The following is a 22,846-nucleotide window of genomic DNA, read 5'->3' on the forward strand; positions in this document are numbered from 1 at the left end:
CTTGATGGCACTGTCGACGACCCCTTCCAACACTTTGCTGATGATCAAGAGTAGATTGATAGAACGGAAATTGGCCAGGTTGGATTTGTCCTGTTTTTTTGTGTACAGGGCATACTTGGGCAATGTTCCACAATGCTGGGTAGATGGCAGTGTTGTGACTGTACTGGAACAGCTTGGCTAGGGGCGCAGCTAGTTCTGGAGCACAAGTTTTCAGTGTTATTGCCGGAATGTTGTCAGGGCCCATAGCCTTTGCAGCATCCAGTGCCTTCAGCCATTTCTTGATATCATGTGGAGTCAATCAGATTGGCTGAAGACTGGCATCTGTGATGCTGGGGACCTCAGCAGGAGACTGAGATGGATCATTCACTCGGCACTTCTGGCTGAAGATGGATGCAAATGCTTCAGCCTTGTCTTTTCCACTGATGTGCTGGGCTCCCCCATCATTGAGGATGGGGATATTTATGGAGCCTCCTCCTGCCAGTTGTTTAATTGTCCACTACCATTCACAACTGGATGTGGGAGGACTGCAGACTTAGATCTGATCCGTCGGTTGTGGGATTGCTTAGCCCTATCTATGTAGCTTCACCAGGCTGACACCTTGTTTTCAGGTCTGCCTGGTGCTGCTCCTGGCATGCCCTCCTGCACTCTTCGTTGAACCAGAGTTGATCCCCCAGCTTGATGGTAATGGTAGAGTGGGGATTATGCTGGGCCATGAGGTTACAGATTGTGGTCGAGTGCAATTCTGCTGCTGCTACCGATGGTCTACAGCATCTAATGGATGCCCAGTTTTGAGTTGCTAGATCTGTTTAAAATCTATCCCATTTAGCACAATGGTGGTGCCACTCAACACGATGGTGGGTATCCACAATGTAAAGACCGGACTTCATCTCAACTAGGACTGTGTGGTGGTCACTCCTACGAGTACTGTCATGGACAGATGCAATTGCACAGGTAGATTGGTAAGAACAAGGTCAGTAGGTTTTTCCCTCTTCTTGGTTCCCTCACCACCTGCCACAGACCCAGTCTAGCACTCTTGGTGATGGACATTGAAGTACCCCATTCAGAGAACGTTCTGTGCCCTTGCTACCCTTCGTGCTTCTTCCAATTGATGTTCAACAAGGAGAAGCATTGGTTCATCAGCCGAGGTTGGGGGGGGGGGGTGCGCGGCGGGGGCGGTGCAGTAGGTGGTAATCAGCAGGCCGTTTCCTTGCCCATGTTTGGCCTGATGCTATGAGACTCCATGGGGACCGGAGTCAATGTTCAGGACTCCCAGGGCAACTCCCTCCCGACTTTATACCACTGTGCTGCCATCTCTGGTGGGTCTGTCCTGCCAGTGGGACAGGGCATACCCAGGGATGGTGATGGTATGACTATGTCAGGCAGTTGCTTGACTAATCTGTGGGACAGCTCTCCCAATTTTGGCAGAAGCCCCAGATGTTAGGAAGGAGGACTTTGCAGGATTGACATGGCTGGGTATGCCGTTGTCATTTCCGGTGCCTAGATCGATGCTGGGTGGTCCATCCGGTTTCATTCCTTTTCTTAGTTGGATCAAACTGCTACAAAGTCTAAGTTGCTTGGTAGACCATTTCAGAGGGCATTTAAGAGTGGGTCTGGAGTCACATGCAGGCCAGACCAGGTAAGGATAGCAGATTTCTTTCCCTAAAGGTCATTAGTGAACCAGATGGGTTTTTACAACAATTGACAATGGTTTCATGGTCACCATTAGACTAGCTTTTAATTCCAGATTTTTTTTTATTAATTGAATTCATATTTTACCGTCTGCAGCGGTGGGATTCAAACACATGTCCCCAAAGCATTAGCATAGGCCTCTGGTTGCTAGCCCAGTGACATTACCACTAAGCCACCGCCTCCCCTCTACAATGGCTATGTAACACCATTCAATAGCCTAGCTCCTAATTCTGCCATTCTATGCGCTGAACCTCTGAGCAAGTCCAGAGTTGCACAATCAGAAAAAAAATCTAAAATACCTGCTTGTTCTTGCTATCTCATCACTAAAGTCCTGCCAACTAATTTATCGTCCTTCAGCAAAAACTTTCAGCATCTCGTTCATTAAACCTCCCAGAACACAAGAAATCAAAATAGCGTGTAAATCCAGATGGCAGTATTTATGAAATTACGATCACCACTCTAGGTCACTACACCAAAGATAGTTTCTATTTTTGTGATTTGTTCACACGAATTAGATGATACTAGCAAGGCCATGTTTTTTGCCCATCCCTAGCTAGTTGCCCTGAGAAAGTTGTGGTGGGCCACCTTCTGAAACTGCTGTAGTCCTTGAGAACTAAGGGTTTACTTAGATAGAATGTTAAAACAGGTCTCATGAAGCCAGTCCATTTCAGAAACTAACAACTCTGGAGCGAAGTCAAAATAGAAGATTGACTGAATGATGCAAATGTACCTGCATATCCAGTTCATGGCATCTTTGTGAAATTTCCTCCTTGGCAGCCAAAGCTTCATTTAGCTCTTCAGTGATTTTCTTCAACTAGGAAAGAATGCAAATGAAAGAGAGTCTTATTTAAACACCACAATGCAGAGATTGATAGCACGTGCGTACAGGTAATGCACTGATAAGTTTCTGTATGCCCGAAAATTACAAATCCCTCGAACAATTTTTCCATGCATGAGTTTCCATCTTTTGGGCCTCAGGTTTATCACAGAAATATAGAAAAACAGCACAGAAGGCGGTCATTCGCCACACTGTGTCTGTGCCGGTCGAAATAGTGTTATCGAGCTTAATCCCAAGCCCTGTAGGTTAACGCACCTCGAGTGCATATCCAAGTTACCTTTTACATGCAATTAAGGTTTCTGCTTCTACCACCCATTTAGACAGTGCGTTCCAGACCCCCCACATTCCTCTGTGTGAAAATAAAATTCAACTCCCCTCTGCATTACAACAGTGATTACACTTCAAAAGTATTTCATTGGCTGTAAAGTGCTTTGAGGTGTCCGGTGGTCGTGAAAGGCACTGGGCTGAATTTTATAAACCTGGCGAAAAAAATATGCCAAAGAGCTGTTGCGATTCCAAGAGCGGCGTCTCATTTAAATAGCCGAGGTGGGTTGCCCCCCCACCCTGATCACGTGGAGGGGGTGAGCTGTCCGTTTCCGGCAATGGTGTCAGCTGCCTGTGTGCAGGTGCTGACGCCATTTTTAAAAGGGCTGTCAGCCCTACTGGGAAATTTAAATATTTAAAGGGAAATGGTATTAAAATAGATAAATACATCTCTTTTTCCCCTCTCCCACCCCTATATTAAATTAATTATTTGCCCTTTCCCCCCAAAACACTTACCTTTACCATCTGACCTTCCCACCCCAAACTTTCAACTAAACCGTTCCCACCATCTCCTACACCCATGTTAATCTGACCCCGTTTCCCCCCCACTCCTGCACACTGATCCTGCCTCCCCACAAGCGTTCAGCCTCGTTTCCCGGGACAGAGATCCGAAGGCGTGGCAGTACCGGCCACCGGGCCGAAGATTGCAGCGGGACATCAGGAGGCGACGTGAGATTAATTAATTCACTTATTTCACTATATTTAAATTGCGGTTCCATCGCTGAGTGATGTGGGGGGAGGGCGTACTGCAAGGCCTCGCCACCAGCTGTAATATCGGGCTGGGCCCTGCAGTATCAAGGTCCATGGCGGGCCTCATTCAGGGCCATCTTTAGGCACCCTCCCCCCCAACAATTCCACCCCCATTCCCCAGCCACTGATCCCAATGTCAAGAGCTCCTTAAAATCCAGCCTGCTATATCAATGGCAATCTTTCTTTCTAATCCTTCTATCAATTACTTTAAATCAATGCCTCCCAGTTACTGACCTCTCTACTAATGGAAATATCTACTTCCCATCCACTCTATCTAGGCCCCTCAATTTTATACACCTCAATTAAATATCCCCTCAGCCTCTTTTTTTTCTCCCAATGGGAAAAAAACCCCAGCCTAGCCAATCTTTCCTCAGAGCTAAAATTCTCCATTCCTGGCAACATCCTCAGAAATTTCCTCTGTACCCTTTCTAGTGATACCACATCCTTCCTGTAATATGGTAACCAGAATACACATTACTCTAGCTGCAGTCAAACTAGTGTTATATATTTTTTTTTATTTAGAGATACAGCACTGAAACAGGCCCTTCGGCCCACCGAGTCTGTGCCGACCAACAACCACCCATTTTTATACTAACCCTACAGTAATCCCATAAGCCCTACCAACTACCTACACTAGGGGCAATTTATAACAGCCAATTTACCCATCACCTGCAAGTCTTTTGGCGGTGGGAGGAAACCGGAGCACCCGGAGGAAACCCACGCAGACACAGGGAGAACTTGCAAACTCCACACAGGCAGTACCCAGAACTGAACCCGGGTCCCTGGAGCTGTGAGGCTGCGGTGCTAACCACTGCGCCGCCCTATACAGTTCTAGCATAACCTCCCTGCTCTTATACTTTATGCCTCAGCCAATAAAGGAAAGTATCCCATATGCCTTCTTAACCACCTTATCTATCTGCCCCACTACCTACAGGAATCTGTGGACATGCACTCCAAGGTCCCTCTGTTTCTCTACGCTTCTCAGATTCCTACCATTTATTGCGTATTCCTATGCCTCGTTTGCCCTCCCCAAATGCCTTGACACATATTTCTCCAATTGAATTCCATTTGCCACCTTTCTGCCTCCCTGACAGTCCATGATATCTTTCTGCAGACTACAGCTTTCTTCCTGACAACGAGTGTGTCAATTTTTGTGTGTCAAGTATCTGCAAACTTAACCATGCCCCCTACATTTAAGTCTAAATACACTGATGCATACATATCATACACACACCACAAACATCAAGGGATCCAGTAATGAGCTCTGTGGAACTTCACTGGAAACAGTCTTCTCATCACAAAAACACCCATCGACCTTTGCTTCTGACCAATGAGCCAATTTTGGATCCAACTTGCCATTTTCCCTGGTATCCCATGAGCTTTTAGTTTTCTGGCCAGTCTGCCCTGTGGGACCTTGTCAAAAGCCTTGCTAAAATCCATGTACAATACATCAAAAGCACTATGCTCATCGACCCTCCCTGTTACCTCCACAAAAAATTCAATCAAGTTAGTCAGACACAACCTTCCCTTAACAAATCCATATTGACTCTCCTGAATTAATCCATGATTTTCTAAATGATTATTTATACTGCCAGAATTTTTTCCAATAATTTGCCCACCACCGAGCTTAGGCTGACTAACCTGTAATTACTCAGGCTATCCCTTTCTCCCTTTTTAAACAATGGTACAATGTTAGCAGTCCTCCAGCCTATAGCCAGAGAGGATTAGAAAATGATAGGAACCTCCACTATTTCTTCCCTTGCTTCTCTTAGCAGCCTGGCATACATCACATTCGGGAAGGGTGATTTATCCACTTCTGAGGATGCTAAACACCTTAATATTTCTTCCCTCACATTTATCCTATCCAATATTTCACACGCCTCCTCCTAACTACAATGTCTGCTTCATCCCCCGCTTTTGTGAAAACAGACACAAAAGGGTGGAATATTATGCTCTCCCCCGCCGGGTAGGGCGGCAGGGAGAGCATAAAATCGGGTGGGATGGTGGCGGAGGAGGAGGGAGGGGCGAAACTTAGTCCGGGGCTGGAAGGCCTGTGAACGGCCTTCCTACCCCGCCAATTGAGGCCTTTAACTGAGCAATTAACTCCCAATTAAGGACCTCTTGCCGCCACAGCCACAAGTAACTGTGCGACGGACGGCCTTGTTGCCACACGGGAAGCATGGTATGAAAAACCGTGCGGGCTGCTTCCAGGCTCTGGGGGAAGGGGGGAGGGGGTCCCATTGTTCAAAGACACAGTGCCCAAACGAGGGACCCAGCATCGGGAAGGGGAGTGGGGTCACCCTCCTGCCCTTGCTGCACCCCCCTCCCAGCCCCCGCAAGACCCCTCCCGCCCTGACCTACCCGAGGTCCGACTCCAGCGATGCTCGTCGGCCTCCAGGATGGTCACCACCAACAGCGGCCACCGTCTCCACAGTGGCGCTGCAGCCGCTGGCCTCTGATTGGTCAGCAGCTCTCCAAAGGCAGGTCATCCGGCAACGGCGTCCTAAATCCTATGGAAGGCCTGTCGCTGTCCAATTGAACGCCTGATTGGCACTAAATCCGGCAGGCCTTCCAGAAAACAGGCAATGCGGGGATCTCGGCGTCGGTTTCTCCTGACGTCAAGACCACCGCCGCCAGCAAAAATTCCCCCCAAAGAATTAGTTAGGAACCATGCCCATGTCTTGTGCCTCCACACAAGTTATCTTTTTGGTCTCCAATTAGCCCTACTCTTTCCTTCGTTATCCTTTTGTCCTTTCTGTATTTATAGAGAGATACAGCACTGAAACAGGCCCTTCGGCCCACCAAGTCTGTGCTGACCGTCAAACACCCATTTATACTAATCCTACATTAATCCCATATTCTCTATCACATTCCCACCTTCCTTCAATTCTCCCACCACCTACCAACACTAGGGGCAATTTACAATGGCCAGTTTACCTATCAACCTGCAAGTCTTTCGCTGTGGGAGGAAACCAGAGCACCCGGCGGAAACCCAAGCAGTCACAGGGAGAACTTGCAAACTCCACACAGGCAGTACCCAGAACTGAACCCAGGTTGCTGGAGCTGTGAGGTTGCGGCGCTCAGCACTGCGCCACTGTGCCGCCCCAATTTCCAAAACATCTTTGGGTTTTTCTTCATTTTAATTGTCAATATTTTAGCTTTCCCAATTTCATTTTTAACTTCACCCCTTCACTTTCTATACTCTTCTAGGTTTTCGTCTGGTAGAAAGGAAGAAGGAAAGAAAATAAGATATTGGCCAGATAATCCATTTTAGTGATTGGTTGAGGGATAAATATTCCCCAAGACACCCGGGAGAACGCAATGGCTCTTCTTCGAATGGTGCCATGGGATCTTTTACGTCCAACTGAGAGGGCATCTGAAAGATGTCACCTTAGTACAGCACTGAAGTATCAGCCTACATTATGTGCTCAAGTCTCTGGATTGGGACTTGAGCACACAAAAACTTCTGACTCAGAGGCAAGAGTACCCAGTACACAAGACTGGCACTTGGCTGAGGCCCAACAGAGTCATGGTAAACTTGTTGGAAGTAATTTACAATTTGAGATTAGAGGTTTAGTGATTTTATTTCAGAATTAAAATATATTTATGAATGTATCAATTTTACTTTAGGGTATATGATATTTAATTGTTCACTAAAAGGAGTTTTTTTTTTTAGGGACATGATTGGTTGCTTCTTTGCTCGTTATTTATTGGTTGGAAAAGACCACTGCATTCCATCCGGCCAGTCCAGTGTTCAAGCAATATTATATTCCACAATACTTCTCATACTTATCAAAGTTATGCCCAGGTATTTATCCTTTTTCCCCAGATATTTATCCACTTCCCTTTCGAATTTTCAAATGCTATTTGGCCTCAATGCCTTCCTTACCAAGCCATTTTGTACAATCACCACCCTTTGTATAAATTTGCTAAATTTAAGTGGTCTTTTCACTCTCCCTCTTCTAAATTTGGGGCTAAGTCCTCTTGCTGTAGAACCTTTGACTGTGTTAAACATATGGACGTTAACATTGTCAAGATTCTTTAGGATTTTAAACATTTGTAGTTAAGCTCGCCCTTGAGCCTACTCTTCTCCAAGTATAAACATTTCCAGCTTTGGCAGCCCCTCATGACTCAGGTGCCTAATCACAGTTATTAATTTATACATCATTCCAACTTCTATAAAGCAAGGACGCCTTTCCAATCGCCAGAATTATACACAGTATTTCAGGTGGGCTGGGTCAGGCCTCTGAAAGAACGCAAATATTTCAGAAATTTATATTCTATCCCTCTGGTTATACACACAAGATTCTATTTAGTCTTTTTTCTGCTGCTAGACATTTTGCTAATAGTTGCGGTAATTTATATTATCACTGTTTATTATTGTTTCCCATCTCAGGATGTGACATAGGAGTAGGCCATTCAGCCTGTGAGCCTCATCCACCATTCAATATGCTATCCACATATCCCTTAATGTCATTAGTATCCAGATATCTATCAATTTCTGTCTTGAACATGCTCAATGATTGAGCATCCACAGCCCTTTGGGGTACAGAATTCCAAAGATACATCCTCAGAGTGAAGAAATTCCTCCTCATCTCAGTCTTAAATGGCCAACCCCTTATTCTGAGACTACGTCCCCTGGTTCTAGACTCACCAGCCAGAGGAAACATTCTATCTACATTCACTGTCTTTTTGTTTTTCCTACCAAAATGGATAACTTCACACTTATTTAAATTATACTCCTTCTGCCACGTTTTTGCCCATTCACTTAGCTTGTCCATGTTCCCTTGAAGCCTCCTTGCATTCTGCTCACAATTTACATTCCCAGCTAGTTTTGTGTCATCAGCAAATTTGGAAATATTACATTTGGTCCCCACAATCAAATCATTTATATAGATTGTGAACAGCTGTGGCCGAGCACTGATTCTTGCAGTACCCCACTAGTAACAGCCTGCCATCCTGAGAATGCTGTTTATTCCTACTCTATGCTTTCTGTGTTAACCAATTTTCAATTCATACCAGTATATTACCGCAATCCCATACACTCTAATTTTGCTTACTAACCTCCTATGTGGGATCTTATCAAAAGTCTTCAGAAAATCCAAATACACCACATTCACTGGTTCTCCTTTATCTATGCTACAAGTAACTTCCTCAAAAAATTCCAACAGCTTTGTCAAACATGATTTCCTTCTCAAAAATCCATACTGACTCTGCCCAATCATATCATTATTTTCTAAGTGTCTGGTTATCACATCCTTTATAATAAATTCTAATTTTCCCTACTGCTGACGTCAAAACTAACAGAGTCATAGAGTTATACAGCCCATCGTGTCCATGCCAGCCATCAAGCACCTAACTATTCTAATCCCATTTTCCAGCACTTGGCCCGTAGCCAAGTGTAGTGCCCCGTTTTCTCTCTCCCTCCTTTCTTCAATAGTGGGGTCACATTTGCTACTTTCCAGTCTGCAGGAACCTTTCCAGAATCTATAGAATTTTGAAAGATAACCACCAGAGCATCCACTATCTCTATAGCCACCTCCGTCATCATTGGGATATAGCTCATCTGGTCCAGGGGATTTATCAACCTTTAATCCAGTTAATTTTTCCAAGTGCTACCATTTTTATTAATACTAATTTCTTTCAATTCCTCATTTTCACAAGCCCCTTGGTTCCTTTATATTTCTGGGAGATTTTCTGTATCTTTCTCCATGAAGAATGACACAAAGTAATTGTTTAGTTTCTCCGCCATTTCCCCATTCTCCATTATAAATTCTCCCGTCTCTGCCTGTAATGGACCCACATTTGTCTTTGCTAATCTTTTCCTTTTCACATACCTAAAGAAGCTTTTACAGTCCGCCTTTATGTTTCGCAATAGCTTGCATTCATATTTTCCTTTCCTTTTCTTTATCAGTTTCTTGGTCATCCTTTGCTGGATTTTAAATTGCTCCCAATCCTGGGGCTTACCACTTTTTCTGCCTACCTTATAAGCCACTTCCTTTGATCTAATGTAATCTTTAACTTCCTTTGTTAGCCACGGTTGATGCATCTTTCCTGTTGGGTTTGTGTGTCTTAGAGGAATGTACATTTGTTGTAGACCATGTAATACTTCTTTAAATACTAGCCACTCTCAAATCTTTCCCCAATCCACCATAGCCAACTTTCCCATCATACCTTCATAGTTTCCTTTGTTCAGATTTACAACCCTAGGTTCAGAATGAACTATTTAAACTTAATGTAAAATTCTATCATATTATGGTCACTATTTCCCAAAGACACCTTTACACCTATTAATTAGCGTTCTCATTCCATAATACTAAATCTAAAATAGCCCAATCCTACTTGGTTCTTCAACGTACTGCTCCAGAAACCCATCTCGTACATACTCCAGGAATTTATCCTCCACAGCATTAGTGCTGATTAGGTTTACCCAGTCTATGTGTAAATTGAATTCGCCCATTATTACTGTATTACCCATGTTACATGCACCTCTAATTTCTTAATTTATAACGTCCCACATTAACAGTACAGTTTGGTGGTCTGTTATCAACTCCCACAAATGTTTGCTGCCCCTTGCTGCTTCTTAGCTCCACCCAAATTGATTCTACATCTTGATCCTTCGATGCAAGATCCTCTCTCACTAATGTACTGATCTCATCCCTTATAAAGAGCGCTACCCCACCTCCTTTTCCTTTTTGCCATTCCTTCCTAAATGACGAATATCCTTGAATATTCAGTTCCGAGTTTTGGTCAACCTGGAACCATGTCTCTGTAATCACAATTAAATCATACCCATTTACGTTAATTTGTGCCTTCGAATCATCTACTTTGTTGCGAACGCACCCCGCATTCAGAATCGAGTGCCCTTAACTTTGCCTTTTTAATATTATTCCGTATTCTGATCCTACTTGGTGCTTGCCTTTGTTTGTTTGTCTTCTAATTTCGCTTACTATCTTCCACTTCCTGTTACCAGTTTTGCTTCCCTCCAATCTTCCCTCCCTGCCACACTCAGATTATCAATTCTCTTATTGCTACCTTGCTCTCTTGCCGTCCCCTTGCTCTCTAGTATCACATCTTCCCTCACTTGCTCCCTCGCCCACACTATTTAGTTTAAAGCCCTCCCTACTGCCCTGGTTATATGACTTAGGGGAGGTGGTGGCATAGTGGTAATGTCACTAGACTAGTAACCCAGAGCCCCAGGCTAATGCTCTGGGGACATAGGTTCGAATCCAACCACAGCAGATGGTGGAATTTGAATTCAATTAATAAACCTGAAATTAAAAGGCTAGTCTAATGGTGACCATGAAACCACTGTTGATTGTAGTAAAAACCCAACTGGTTCACTAATGTCCTTTAGGGAAAGAAATCTGCTGTCCTTACCTGGTCTGACCTACATGTGACTCCAGACCCACAGCAATGTGATTGACTCTTAACTGCCCTCTGAAATGGCCTAGCAAGCCATTCATTTACATCAAACCGCTATAAAGTCTAAGAAGAGGAATGAAACCAGACAGACCACCCAGCATTGACCTAGGCACCAGAAGCGACAAAGGCAAACCCAGCCACGTCAACCCTGCAAAGTCCTCCTTACTGACATCTGGGGGCTTGTACCAAAATTGGGAAAGCTGTCCCACTGACTAGTCAAGCAACAGCGTGACACAGTCATACTCAACGAATCATACCTTGCAGACAATGTCCCAGACACCACCATCACCATTCCCGGGTATGTCCTGTCCCACCGCTAGAAGTAGCAGCACAGTGGTATACAGGCAGGAGGGAGTTGCCCTGGGAGTCTTCAACATGAACTCTGGAATCCATGAAGTCTCATGGCATCAGGTCAAACATGGGCAAGGAAACTTCCTGCTGATTACCACCTACCGCCCACTCTCAGCTGATGAATCAGTGCTTCTCCATGTTGAACACCAACTGGAGGAAACATTAAGGGTAGCAAGGGCACAAAATGTACTCTGGGTGGGGGACTAAAATGTCCATCACCAAGAGTGGCTCAGTAGCACCACTACTGATCGAGCTGGCCGAGTCCTAAAGGACATTGCTGCTAAACTGGGTCTGTGGCAGGTGGTGAGGGAACCAACGAGAGGGAAAAACATACTTGACCTCATCCTCACCAATTAACCTGTCGTAGATGAATCTGTCCATGATAGTATTGGTAGGAGTGATCACCACACAGTCCTTGTGGAGACAAAGTCCCATCTTCACGCTGAGGGTACCCACCATTGTGTTCTTTGGCACAACCACCGTGCTAAATGGGATAGATTTCGAACAGATCTAGCAATGCAAAACTGGGCATCCATGAGGCGCTCTGGGTCATCAGCAGCATCAGAATTGTATCCAAACAATCTGTAACCTTATGAACCGGCATATCCCCCACTCTACCATTACCATCAAGCTGGGGGACTAACCCTGGTCAATGAAAAGTGCAGGAGGGCATGCCAGGAGCAGCACCAGGCATATCTAAAAATGAGGTGTCAGCCTGGTGAAGTTACAAGACAGGGCTACTTGCAAGCCAAATAGTGGAAGCAGCATGGAACAGACTACAGAGAGGGCTAAGTGATCCCACAAACAACAGATCAGAACTAAGCTCTGCAGTCTTGCCACATCCAGTGGTGAATGGCAGTGGACAGAAGGAGGCGGCTCCACAAATATCCTCATCCTCAACAATGGGGGAGCCCAGCACATCAGTGAAAAAGACAAGGCTAAAGCATTTGCATCCATCTTCAGCCAGAAGGTAGTTAGGAAGGCATATGGGATACTCGCCTTTAGCAGCCGAGGCATAGAATATAAGAGCAGGGAGGTTATGATGGAGCTATATAAAACGCTAGTTAGGCCACAGCTGGAGGTCTGTACACTTCTGGTCACCACACTATAGGAAGGATGTGATTGTACTGGAGAGGGTTCAGAGAAGATTCACCAGGATGTTGTCTGGGCTGGAGCATTTCAGCTATGAAGAGAGACTGGATAGGCTAGGGTTGTTTTCCTTACAGCAGAGAAGGCTGAGGGGGGACCTGATTGAGGTATACAAAATTATGAGGGGCATCGATAGGATAGCAAGAAACTTTTTTCCTTAGCAGAGGTGTCAATAACCGGGGGCATAGATTTAAGGTAAGGGGCAGGAGGTTTAAAGGGGATTTGAGGAAAAAAGTTTTCACCCAGACGGTGGTTGGAAACTGGAACACACTGCCTGAAGGGGTGGTAGAAGCAGGAACCCTCACAACATTTAAGAAGTATTTAGATGAGCACTTGAAACGCCACAGCATACAAGGCTATGGGCCAAGTGCTGGAAAATGGGATTAGAATAGATAGGTGTTTGATGGCCGGCACAAGCATGACGGGCCGAAGGGCCTGTTTCTGTGCTGTATAACTATGACTCTTTGTAGATAATCCACCCGGCCTCCTCCTGAGGTCCCTAGCATCGCAGATGCTAGTCTTAGCCAATCCACTTCACTCCACATGATATCAAGAAATGGCTAAAGGCACTGGATACTGCAAAGGCCATGGATCCTGACAACATCCTAGCTGTAGTACTGAAGACTTGTGCTCCAGAACTAGCCACGCCCCTAGCCAAGCTGTTCCAGTACAGCTACAATACTGGCATTTACCTGGAAATATGGAAAATTGTCCAGGTAGGTCCTGTCCACAAAAAGCAGGACAAATCCAACCCGGCCAATTACCGCCCCATCAGCCTACTCTCAATCATCAGCTAAGTGAAGGAATGTATCATTCACAGTGCTATCAAGTGGCACTTGCTCAGCAATAACCTGCCCACTGATGCTCAGTTTGGGTTTTGCCAGGGCCACTCAGCTCCTGACCTCATTACAGCCTTGGTCCAAACATGGACAAAAGAGCTGAATTCCAGAGGTGAGGTGAGAGTGACTGCACTTGACATCAAAGCAGCATTTGACCGAGTATAGGTGAAAGCCTTCTTCTGGTTGGAGTCATACCTAATGCAAAGGAAGATGGTTGTGGCTGTCGAAGGTCGATCATCTCAGTCCCTGGACATCATTGCAGGAGTTCCTCAGGGTAGTGTCCTGGGCCCAACCATCTTCAGCTGCTTCATCAATGGCCTTCCTCCATCATAAGGCCAGAAGCAGGGAGATGTGTCGATGACTGCATAACGTTCAGCACCATTGGTGACTCCTCAGATACTGAAACAGCCCATGTCCATAAGCAGCAAAACCTGGACAACATCCAGGCTTGGGCTGATCAGTGGCAATTAACATTTGCGCCACACAAGTGCCAGACAATGACCATCTCAAACAAGAGATAATCTAACCATCTCCCCTTGACATTCAGTGGCATTATCATCGCTGAATCCCCCACTATCAACATCCTGGGGGTTACCATTGACCCGAAACTGAACTGGACCAGCCACATGAATGCTGTGGCTTCAAGAGGTCAGAGGCTGGGAATTCTGCAGCCAGTAACACCCCTCATGTCTCCCCAGTGCCTGTCCACCATTTACAAGGCACAGGTCAGGAGTGAGGTGGAATATTGTCCACTTGCCTGGATGGATGTAGCTCCAACAACACTCAAGAAGCTCGACACCATCCAGGATAAAACAGCCTGCTTGATTGGCACCACATCCACCACCTTCAACATTCACTCACTCCACCACAGACGCACAGTGGCAGTAATTTGTACCATCTACAAGATGCAATGCAGCAACTCACTGTCTCCTTTGACGGCACCTTCCAAGCCCACGACCTCGACCACCTAGAAGGACAAGGGCAGCAGATGCATGGGAACACCACCACCTGCAAGTTTCCCTCCAAGCCACACACCATCCTGACTTGGAAATATATCGTCATTCCTTCACAATTACTGGGTCAAAATCCTGGAACTCCCTTCCTAATAGCACTGTTGGTGTACCTACACCCCAAGGACTGCAGCAGTTCAAGAAGACAGCTCACCACCACCTTCTCAAGGGCAATTAGGGATGGGAAATAAATGCTGGCCTAGCCAATGATACCCACATCCCCAAACGAATAAAAAAAACTTACCAGAATACTGGTCCAAAGAGGAAGTGAAAAAGCAAATAAAAGCAAAGAGAGAGCATGAAAGGAGGCAGGCAGCTAGCATTAAAGGAAATCCCAAAGTTTTCTATAGGCATATAAATAGTAAATGGGTGGTAAAAGCAATAGTGGGGCCGATTATGGACCAGAAAGGGGATTTACACATGGAGGCAGAGGGCATAGCTGAGGTATTAAATGAATACTTTGCATCTGTCTTTACCAAGGAAAAAGATGCAACCCAGGCAATGTTGAAAGAGGAGGTAAGTCAGACACTAGAGGGTTTTAAAATTGAAAAAGAGGGAGTATTAGATAGGCTGTCTGTATTTCAAGTGGATAAAGCACCAGGACCAGATGAGATGCATCCAAGGATACTGAGGGAAGTGAGGGTGGAAATCACAGAGGCACTGGCCATAATTCTTCAGTCTTCCTTAGACTCGGTGGTGGTGCCAGAGGACTGAAGAATTGCAAACGTTACACCCTTATTCAAAAAAGGGTGTAAAGATACGCCCAACAATTACAGGCCAGTCAGTTTAACTTCAGTGGTGGGAAAACTTCGAGAAATGATAATTCGGAACAAAATCAACAGTCACATGCACAATGCAAGTTAATTCAGGAAAGCCAGCATGGATTTCCTAAGGGAAATTTATGTTTAACTAACTTGCTGGAGTTTTGGAGGAGGTAACAGAGAGGGTTGACAAAGGCAATGCTGTTGAAGTGGTGTACATGGACTTTCAAAAGGCATTTGATACAGTGCCACACAACAGACTTGTGAGCAAACATGTAGCTCACAGAATAAAAGGGACAGTAGCAACATGGATACGAGATTGGCTGAGTGACAGGAAACAAAGAGTAGTGGTTAATGGATGTTTTTCGGGCTGGAGGAAGGTTTCTAGTGAAGTTCCCCAGGAATCAGTGTTGGGACCTTTGCTTTTCCTGACATATATTAATGACCTAGACCTTGGTGTACAGGGCACAATTTCAACGTTTGCAGATGATACGAAACTTGGAAGCATTGTGAACTGTGAGGAGGATAGTTTAGAACCTCAAAGGACATAGACAAATTGGTGGAATGGGCAGACAGGCAGCAGATGAAGTTCAATGCAGAGAAATGTGAAGTGATTCATTTTGATAGGAAGAACATGGAGAGACAATATAGAATAAAGGGTACAATTCTAAAGGGGGTGCAGGAGAAGAGAGACCTGGGTGTATATGTGCATAAGTCATTGAAGGTGGCAGGGCCGGTTGAGAGACCGGTCAATAAAGCATACAGTGTCCTGGGCTTTATTAATAGGGGCATAGAGTACAAGAGCAAGGAAGTTTTGTTGAACTTATATAAGACGCTAGTTTGGCTTCAGCTGGAGTATTGCGTCCAGTTCTGGGCGCATCATTTTAGGAAAGACGTGAGGGCACTGGAGAGAGTACAGAAAAGATTCACGAGAATAGTTCCAGGGATGAGGAATTTCAGTTATAAAGATAGATTGGAGAAGTTAGGACTGTTTTCCTTGTAGAAGAGAAGGATAAGCAGTGATATTATAGCGGTATTCAAAATCATGAGGGGTCTGGACACAGTAGATCGAGAGAAACTGTTGCCATTCGTGAAAGGATCGAGAACGAGAGGGCAGAGACTTAAAGTATTTGGTAAGAGAAGCAAAAGTGACATGAGGAAAAACTTATTCTTGCAGCAAGCGGTTAAGGACTGGAATGCGCTGCCTGAGAATGTGGTGGAGGCAGGTCCAATTGAAGCATTCAAAAGGGATTTAGACAGTTATATGAAAAGGAAGAAGGTGCAGGGTTATGGGGAGAAGGCAGGGGAATGGAACTGAGGGAATTGCTCTTTCGGAGAGCCAGTGCGGACATGAAGGGCCGAAAGACCTCCTTCTGCACTGTCACAATTCTGAGAGATTCTGGTCCCATCACGGTTCAACTGAAGACCTTCCCAACGGTTCAGCTTCCACTTTCCCCAGTGCCCTATGAATCGAAACCCATTTCTCCCATCTTTGAGCCACACATTTAACTCTCTAATCTTATTGACCCTACTCCAATTTGCTCACGACTCAGGTAATAAGCCAGAAATTACCACCTTTGAAGTTCTGCTTTTTAATTTAGCACCTAGCTTCTCATACTCTCTATGCAGAACCTCTTTCCTAGTCCTATCTATGTCGTTGGTACCCACATGGACCACGACAACCCCCTCCCACTGCAAGTTCCTCTCCAGCCCTGAGCAGATATCCCGAGCCCCGGCACCGGACAGGCAACATAGCCTTCTGGATTCTTGCTCTTGGCTGTAGAGAACTGTGTCTATCACCCTGACTATACTGTACCCAACTACATTCCGGTTTACTCCCCTCCTCTTGAAAGACTTCCTGTACCAAAGTGGCATGTTGAGTTTGCTCATCTACCCAGCAGCCCTCACTCTCCTCCATACAAGCTGAAAGAACCTCAAACCTACTGGACAATTGCAATGGCTTCTTTCTTCTAGATCTCTGTACCTGCTTCACTCATAGTCACACCTTCTTGTCCTGACCATTGACCAAATTAGAAGACACTATCTAATGGGGTGTGACTGCCTTCTGGAACAAAGTGTCCAGATAACTTTTCCCCTCCCTGATTCATTGCAGTGTCTGCAGTTCAACCTCCAGCTCATCTACTCTGAAATGAAGCTCCTCAAGCTGTTGACACTTACTGCAGGTGTGGTTGCCGTGGATCACACTGGTGTCCACCAGCTCCCCCATGCTACAGATGCAACATATCACCTGCCCTGCTATCTTTATTATGTTTGATTAACTATTTGATTAATTAATTTAATTCATTTTAATTAACATCTCTACTCACCAATCACTCACGTTACTAATTTAAACCTTAGTAATACGAATAAACATTATCACCTATAAAGTAGCTGCTTGAGGGTTATTTTAAAAGTTGCAGCATGTTTCAGCATTAAATAGTATCATGGACAGATCACGCAACCCATCCAATTCCTTCTATATTTGATCAGTCCATTCCAAGTTTTTGCAATCAAGCCCAGTTTAGTATCATCTGAATATTGCTCTGCTTTTGTCATGAAAGACAAGTCAGAATATTTTCTTTTTTGTGGGAGATGAGCAGTAAAGGGGTTTCGGTGCCCATGTACAAAAATCACTAAAAGCTAGTGCATAGATGTAAAAGGTAATCAAAAATGTCACTGGAATCTTAGCTGTTATCTCAAATAACACAAAGTGAGAAAATGCTGCTGCAGTGATACAGTTCCTTTATTAGACTCCATTAACTTGGGTACAGAATCTCTGGAAAAATATGTTGGCCTAGGAAGGCATACAGCACAGATTTAGAAGATTACCAGGGCTTAAAGGGTTAAATTATGAGGGCTGTTTGCATAAACTTGCTTTACATAGTTCAGTTTAGAACATTGAGTAGTGATCTGATCAGGTTTTTAAAATGACTAAGGAGTCCAAGAGGGTGGATACAGAATAACTATATTGTTTTTAATGTCATTTAGGAGTGAAAACAGAAATCACTTTTTCTAAACAAAGGACGGTAGAAATCTGGAACTCTCTCCTCAAAAGACTATGGATGTTAGGTCAATTGAAGTTTGAGACACAGATTGATATCAAGGCACATGGTACAAAGGTTTGTAAATGGACTTGGAATTGAGTTACAGATCAGCCATGATCTAACTGAATAGCAAAACAAGCTCGAAGAGTTGAATGGGCTACATATTTTACTATGCTCCTACCTGGCGATCAAGGTCCAGATAAGCATCATTCCCGACTGATGCTGGCGTTTCTTTACTCATGAGCTGCAAAAAAAAAAAGGGAATTAATCTGTGTGAAAAAGTTAGCAATCAAGTGCAAATAAAAAAAATGAAGTCCCAAACAGTTCCGAAAGGTATTCCTTTAAAGACGACTGAAGGAAACAAGTTATTAAGTTGGACAATGGGCATAATACAAAAGTACACAAATACAAAATTCACAAGCCTTAATTGAAATTAGAAAAATCAAGGTTAGAGATCAAAAGTTTCTGTGTGCCATTGGCCCAAGAGTATTAGATGTAATTTTGAATAAGACAAATTTTAAAAGCTTAATTCAGGCAAAATTTATCAAAATTATTTGTTTTTATAAAAAAAGAGAAAGTGGCTGTGAAAGACTAAAATTGTCAGTGTACTAACTGCACACACTTTTGTGGATTTTGCTTTGTATTTGAAAATGCCAAATCACTTCATAACTTATAAAATACTTTTGGAGCATCACAGCTATTGTAGGGAACCATGGTAGCCAATTTGCACATGCAAAGTTTCCATTAACAGCAATGACATAATTACAAGATAAACTTTTTAAACTGATATTGTTTGAGGGATAAACCTTTTCCACAACACTGGGAGAAGTCTCCTGTTGTTCTTCCAATTGTGCCTCAAGTTCTTTTCATTCCCCAACAGGGTAGACAGGTGCTCTGTTTAATATTTAGTCTAAAAGACAACATCATCAATACTTCAGCATCTCCTCACTACTGCACTGAAATGCCAGCTTGGATAATGTCCTTAAGTCTCAGGAGTGGGGCTTCAACTTCTGTTTCAGAAATGCACTGAGCTACACCAGCACCTACTTAGTGATTTTTTTGTTTTATTTAAAACCAATTTTTGGACATTAGAAATTTTAGTTATGTAGATAAAACCATGGATATAGTTTGGAAAAAATGTTGATTTTTTTTATATGGTTTGTTGATTAATCAAACAGTGAAATGTTTTCATACAGATGAACCATTATAAAGTGTTGACCTGTTCAGATTGGATTTTCCTTTTTATAAGTATTTATGTAGTTAGTCCCCATTGTAAATCTTCACAACTCACATTTATATAGTGCTTTTAATGAACCTGTTGGGGAATGAAAAGAAACATTCCATGGTGCTTCACAAAGGTTAAGCAAAAGTAGGCACCAAATCAATTATAGAAGAGGTGGCTAAAAGCTTTGTCGAACAAATTGGTTTTAAGGAATCAAAAAGAGAAGAGCGAAGTAGAGAGCTAGAGGAGTTTAGGGAGAGAATAGCAGAGCATGGGGTCTAGGCACAATTGTCAAATGGTAAAAGGAGGAGTGCACAAAAAACTGGAGTCAGAGAACCTAAAAGTTCTCCGTGGAGTCCAGGGAGAGTTTGAGGGGATTGGTGATGTTGGCAGTTATGAAAGAAGGGGGAAATGCACAAGAAAAGAGCTTCATCTACTACAAGGATGGGGCTAAGTAAGTTCAATCCTTTCAAACCATCATCAGAAAGTGCACCTTCTGGTGTGTTAAACAGTACAGTCTATAGCAAAATATAGCCTTGAATAGCATTTAAATTCACCTGCCCTCAAAGGAACAAATTTTGTGAACGCATGATTTAATTTCTAGAGAAAAAACAAACTACAGCACAATTCTCCAACTCAATAAAGGAGAAGCTATCAGCATTAAAGTCATGTTGTAGAAGCACACTAACTGGCGGTTAACAATTAAAAAAAAGTCACTGTACAGAAAAGAAAAAGTAGGGAGGGTGCAATATGAGGCAATGATAAGTTAGAAGCAGGGAACATGCAAAGACAACCTACCTCCTGAATGGCTGCCATGACGACATGCTGAACAGACTCTTCCATCATCATGATAGTTTGTATTTGTTCTGAAAAATACATCAAGGTGAATTTTTGCTACTTATCTGAAGAGTAAATATGTACAACCACCCATTTATACTAATCCTACATTAATCCCATATTCCCTACTACATTCCCTGCATTCTCCTACCACCTACCTACACTAGGGGCAAGTTACAATGACCAATTTACCTATCAACCTGCAAGTCTTTGGCTGTGGGAGGAAACCAGAGCACCCGGCGGAAACCCACGCGGTCACAGGGAGAACTTGCAAACTCCACACGGCCGTAGGGCCTGTTTCAGTGCTGTATCTCTAAATAAAATTAAAATAATGTACAATTAAATTATATGCTACGGTTTAAGTTAGGAAGATTTTTCCAATATACTTGAGTCCAAATAATTGGTACAATGTATTGTGCATCAAAGTGGTTACATCTGCAACTCTGGATCTTGCAGAAGTTTTTGGGGTAGTACCAAAGCAACCAGCAATCAACCAAGAAGAAAATAGAAATGTCTTTTTGAAGATTTGTTCTAGGTTTTAAAGATGAAACTTATTTTTTTGATATAGTAACCTTCAATCAAACAATTCTTTCAATGACAAGAAATGCCAGCAGCACATAATCTAGGTAACTGATTATCAAACTTCTCTGTTTGGAGCACCTGCTGCAAACATTGACACACGTCTTAAAAGGATAACGGTGGTTTCATGCAGAATTTTCTTTTACTATACTATGCAGAAATTTGAGGACATCAAGGATCTTCTCAGAGACTCACTGGTATCTCCAGATTAGAAACCCATGATCTTGGCTGATACTCCAAAGCTGTACTGACAATGTATCAAGAATGCTATAATTTAGAAAAGGCATTAAACAGAGAGTAGAAATAAACAGGACATTTTCGGATTGGTAGACTATTAGCGGGCACCACAAGGATCGGTACCTGGGCCTCAGCTATTTACAATTTATATTAATAGCTTAAATGAGGGGACTGAGTGTAATGTATCCAAGTTTGCTGGCGATACAAAGTTAGGTGGGAAAGTTAAGCAGTGAGGAAGATGCATAGACGATACAGAAGAATATAGGCAAGTTGGGTGAGTGTTGGCATATGGAATACAATGTGGCAAAGTGACGACCCACCGGCCGTCCATGTCTCCGCTTTAAAGACGTCTGCAAACGCGACATGAAGTCCTGTGACATTGATCACAAGTCGTGGGAGTCAGTTGCCAGCGTTCGCCAGAGCTGGTGGGCAGCCATAAAGGCGGGGCTAAAGTGTGGCGAGTCGAAGAGACTTAGCAGTTGGCAGGAAAAAAGACAGAGGCGCAAGGGGAGAGCCAATTGTGTAACAGCCCCGACAAACAAATTTTTCTGCAGCACCTGTGGAAGAGCCTGTCACTCTAGAATTGGCCTTTATAGCCACTCCAGGCGCTGCTCCACACACCACTGACCACCTCCAGGCGCTTACCCATTGTCTCTCGAGATAAGGAGGCCAAAGAAAGAAAGTGTGAAGTTATCCACTTTGGTAGGAAAAATGAAAAAGCAGAATATTTTTTGAATGGTGAGAGACTGGGAAATGTTTGCATTCAGAGGGTCCCTTGTGTCCTGATACATGAATCACAGAAAATTAACATGCAGATACCATGTTTTCTTACTTATTGCTTGCTGTATGTTAACTTTTGTTACAAAGGGACTGGAGTATAAAAGTAAAAGAAATCTTCCTACAATTATACAAGGCACTGGTGAGGCCACACCTGGAATACTGTGTTGTTTTGGTCTCCTTACCTAAGAAGGAACATACTTGCTCTAGAGGGAGTGCATTAAAGGGTCACTAGACTGGTTCCTGGGATGAGGGGATTGCCCTATGAGGAGAGATTGAGTAGAATAGGCCTATATTCCATGGAGATTAGAAGATTACGCAGTAATCTAATTGAAACATATAATATTCTTAAGAGCTTGACAGGATAGATGCTGTGAAAATGTTTCCCCTGGCTGGGGAATCTAGAACATAGAGTCACAGTCTCAGAATAAGGGGTCGACCATTTGGGACCGAGATGAGTTGAAATTTCTTCACTCCAGGGGTTGTGAATCTTTGAAATTCACTTCCACAGACGATCGTGGAGGGTCTATCGTTGAGTATATTCAAGACAAGACCCATGGATTTTTGGGTGCTAAGGGAATTAAGCAATATGGGAATAGTGCAAGAAGGTGGAGGCAGATCAGCCATGATCTTACTGAACGGCACAGCAGGCTTGAAGGGCCAAATGGGCCTACCCTGTCCTTATTTCTTACGTTATGTTTCTTTATCTATTTTATTTACATATTTATAAAATTTTTAACTATTGTCCAATGTGTTGCCTGCCAATTTGTCTTTATACCATCTCATCTTTTTGGCTTCCCCTCTATTTCAAACATATATGTGTGTATATATATATATATATATATATATATATATACATACATACACACACAAACATAATTATATATATATAATATAGGTTCATTTAATTTTCCTTTATTAGCCCTAGATGTATACACCTATGTAAAAATCTTATATTCAAGTAGTCTAAAGAAAGGACTTGCATTTATAGAACATATATCCTCTGGACATCCC

At 43.5% G+C, this 22,846-nt stretch overlaps 1 protein-coding gene across 7 annotated transcripts in view; it reads right to left on the reverse strand.

The window, feature by feature from the left end:
- LOC137376263 (protein Hook homolog 3) overlaps nt 1-22,846 on the reverse strand; it is a 155,638-nt gene that overhangs the window by 87,733 nt on the left and 45,059 nt on the right. For all 7 annotated transcript variants that reach the window (XM_068044485.1, XM_068044464.1, XM_068044495.1 and 4 more), the window contains 3 exons: nt 20,201-20,268; nt 18,362-18,424; nt 2,420-2,503 (listed from right to left, as the gene is read on the reverse strand). In XM_068044485.1, coding sequence (XP_067900586.1) covers nt 2,420-2,503; nt 18,362-18,424; nt 20,201-20,268 — 215 coding nt within the window. The remainder of the gene's footprint in view (nt 1-2,419; nt 2,504-18,361; nt 18,425-20,200; nt 20,269-22,846) is intronic.

Source organism: Heterodontus francisci, chromosome 1 (genome assembly GCF_036365525.1).
Source record: "Heterodontus francisci isolate sHetFra1 chromosome 1, sHetFra1.hap1, whole genome shotgun sequence".
Classification (NCBI taxonomy): Eukaryota; Metazoa; Chordata; class Chondrichthyes; order Heterodontiformes; family Heterodontidae; genus Heterodontus; species Heterodontus francisci.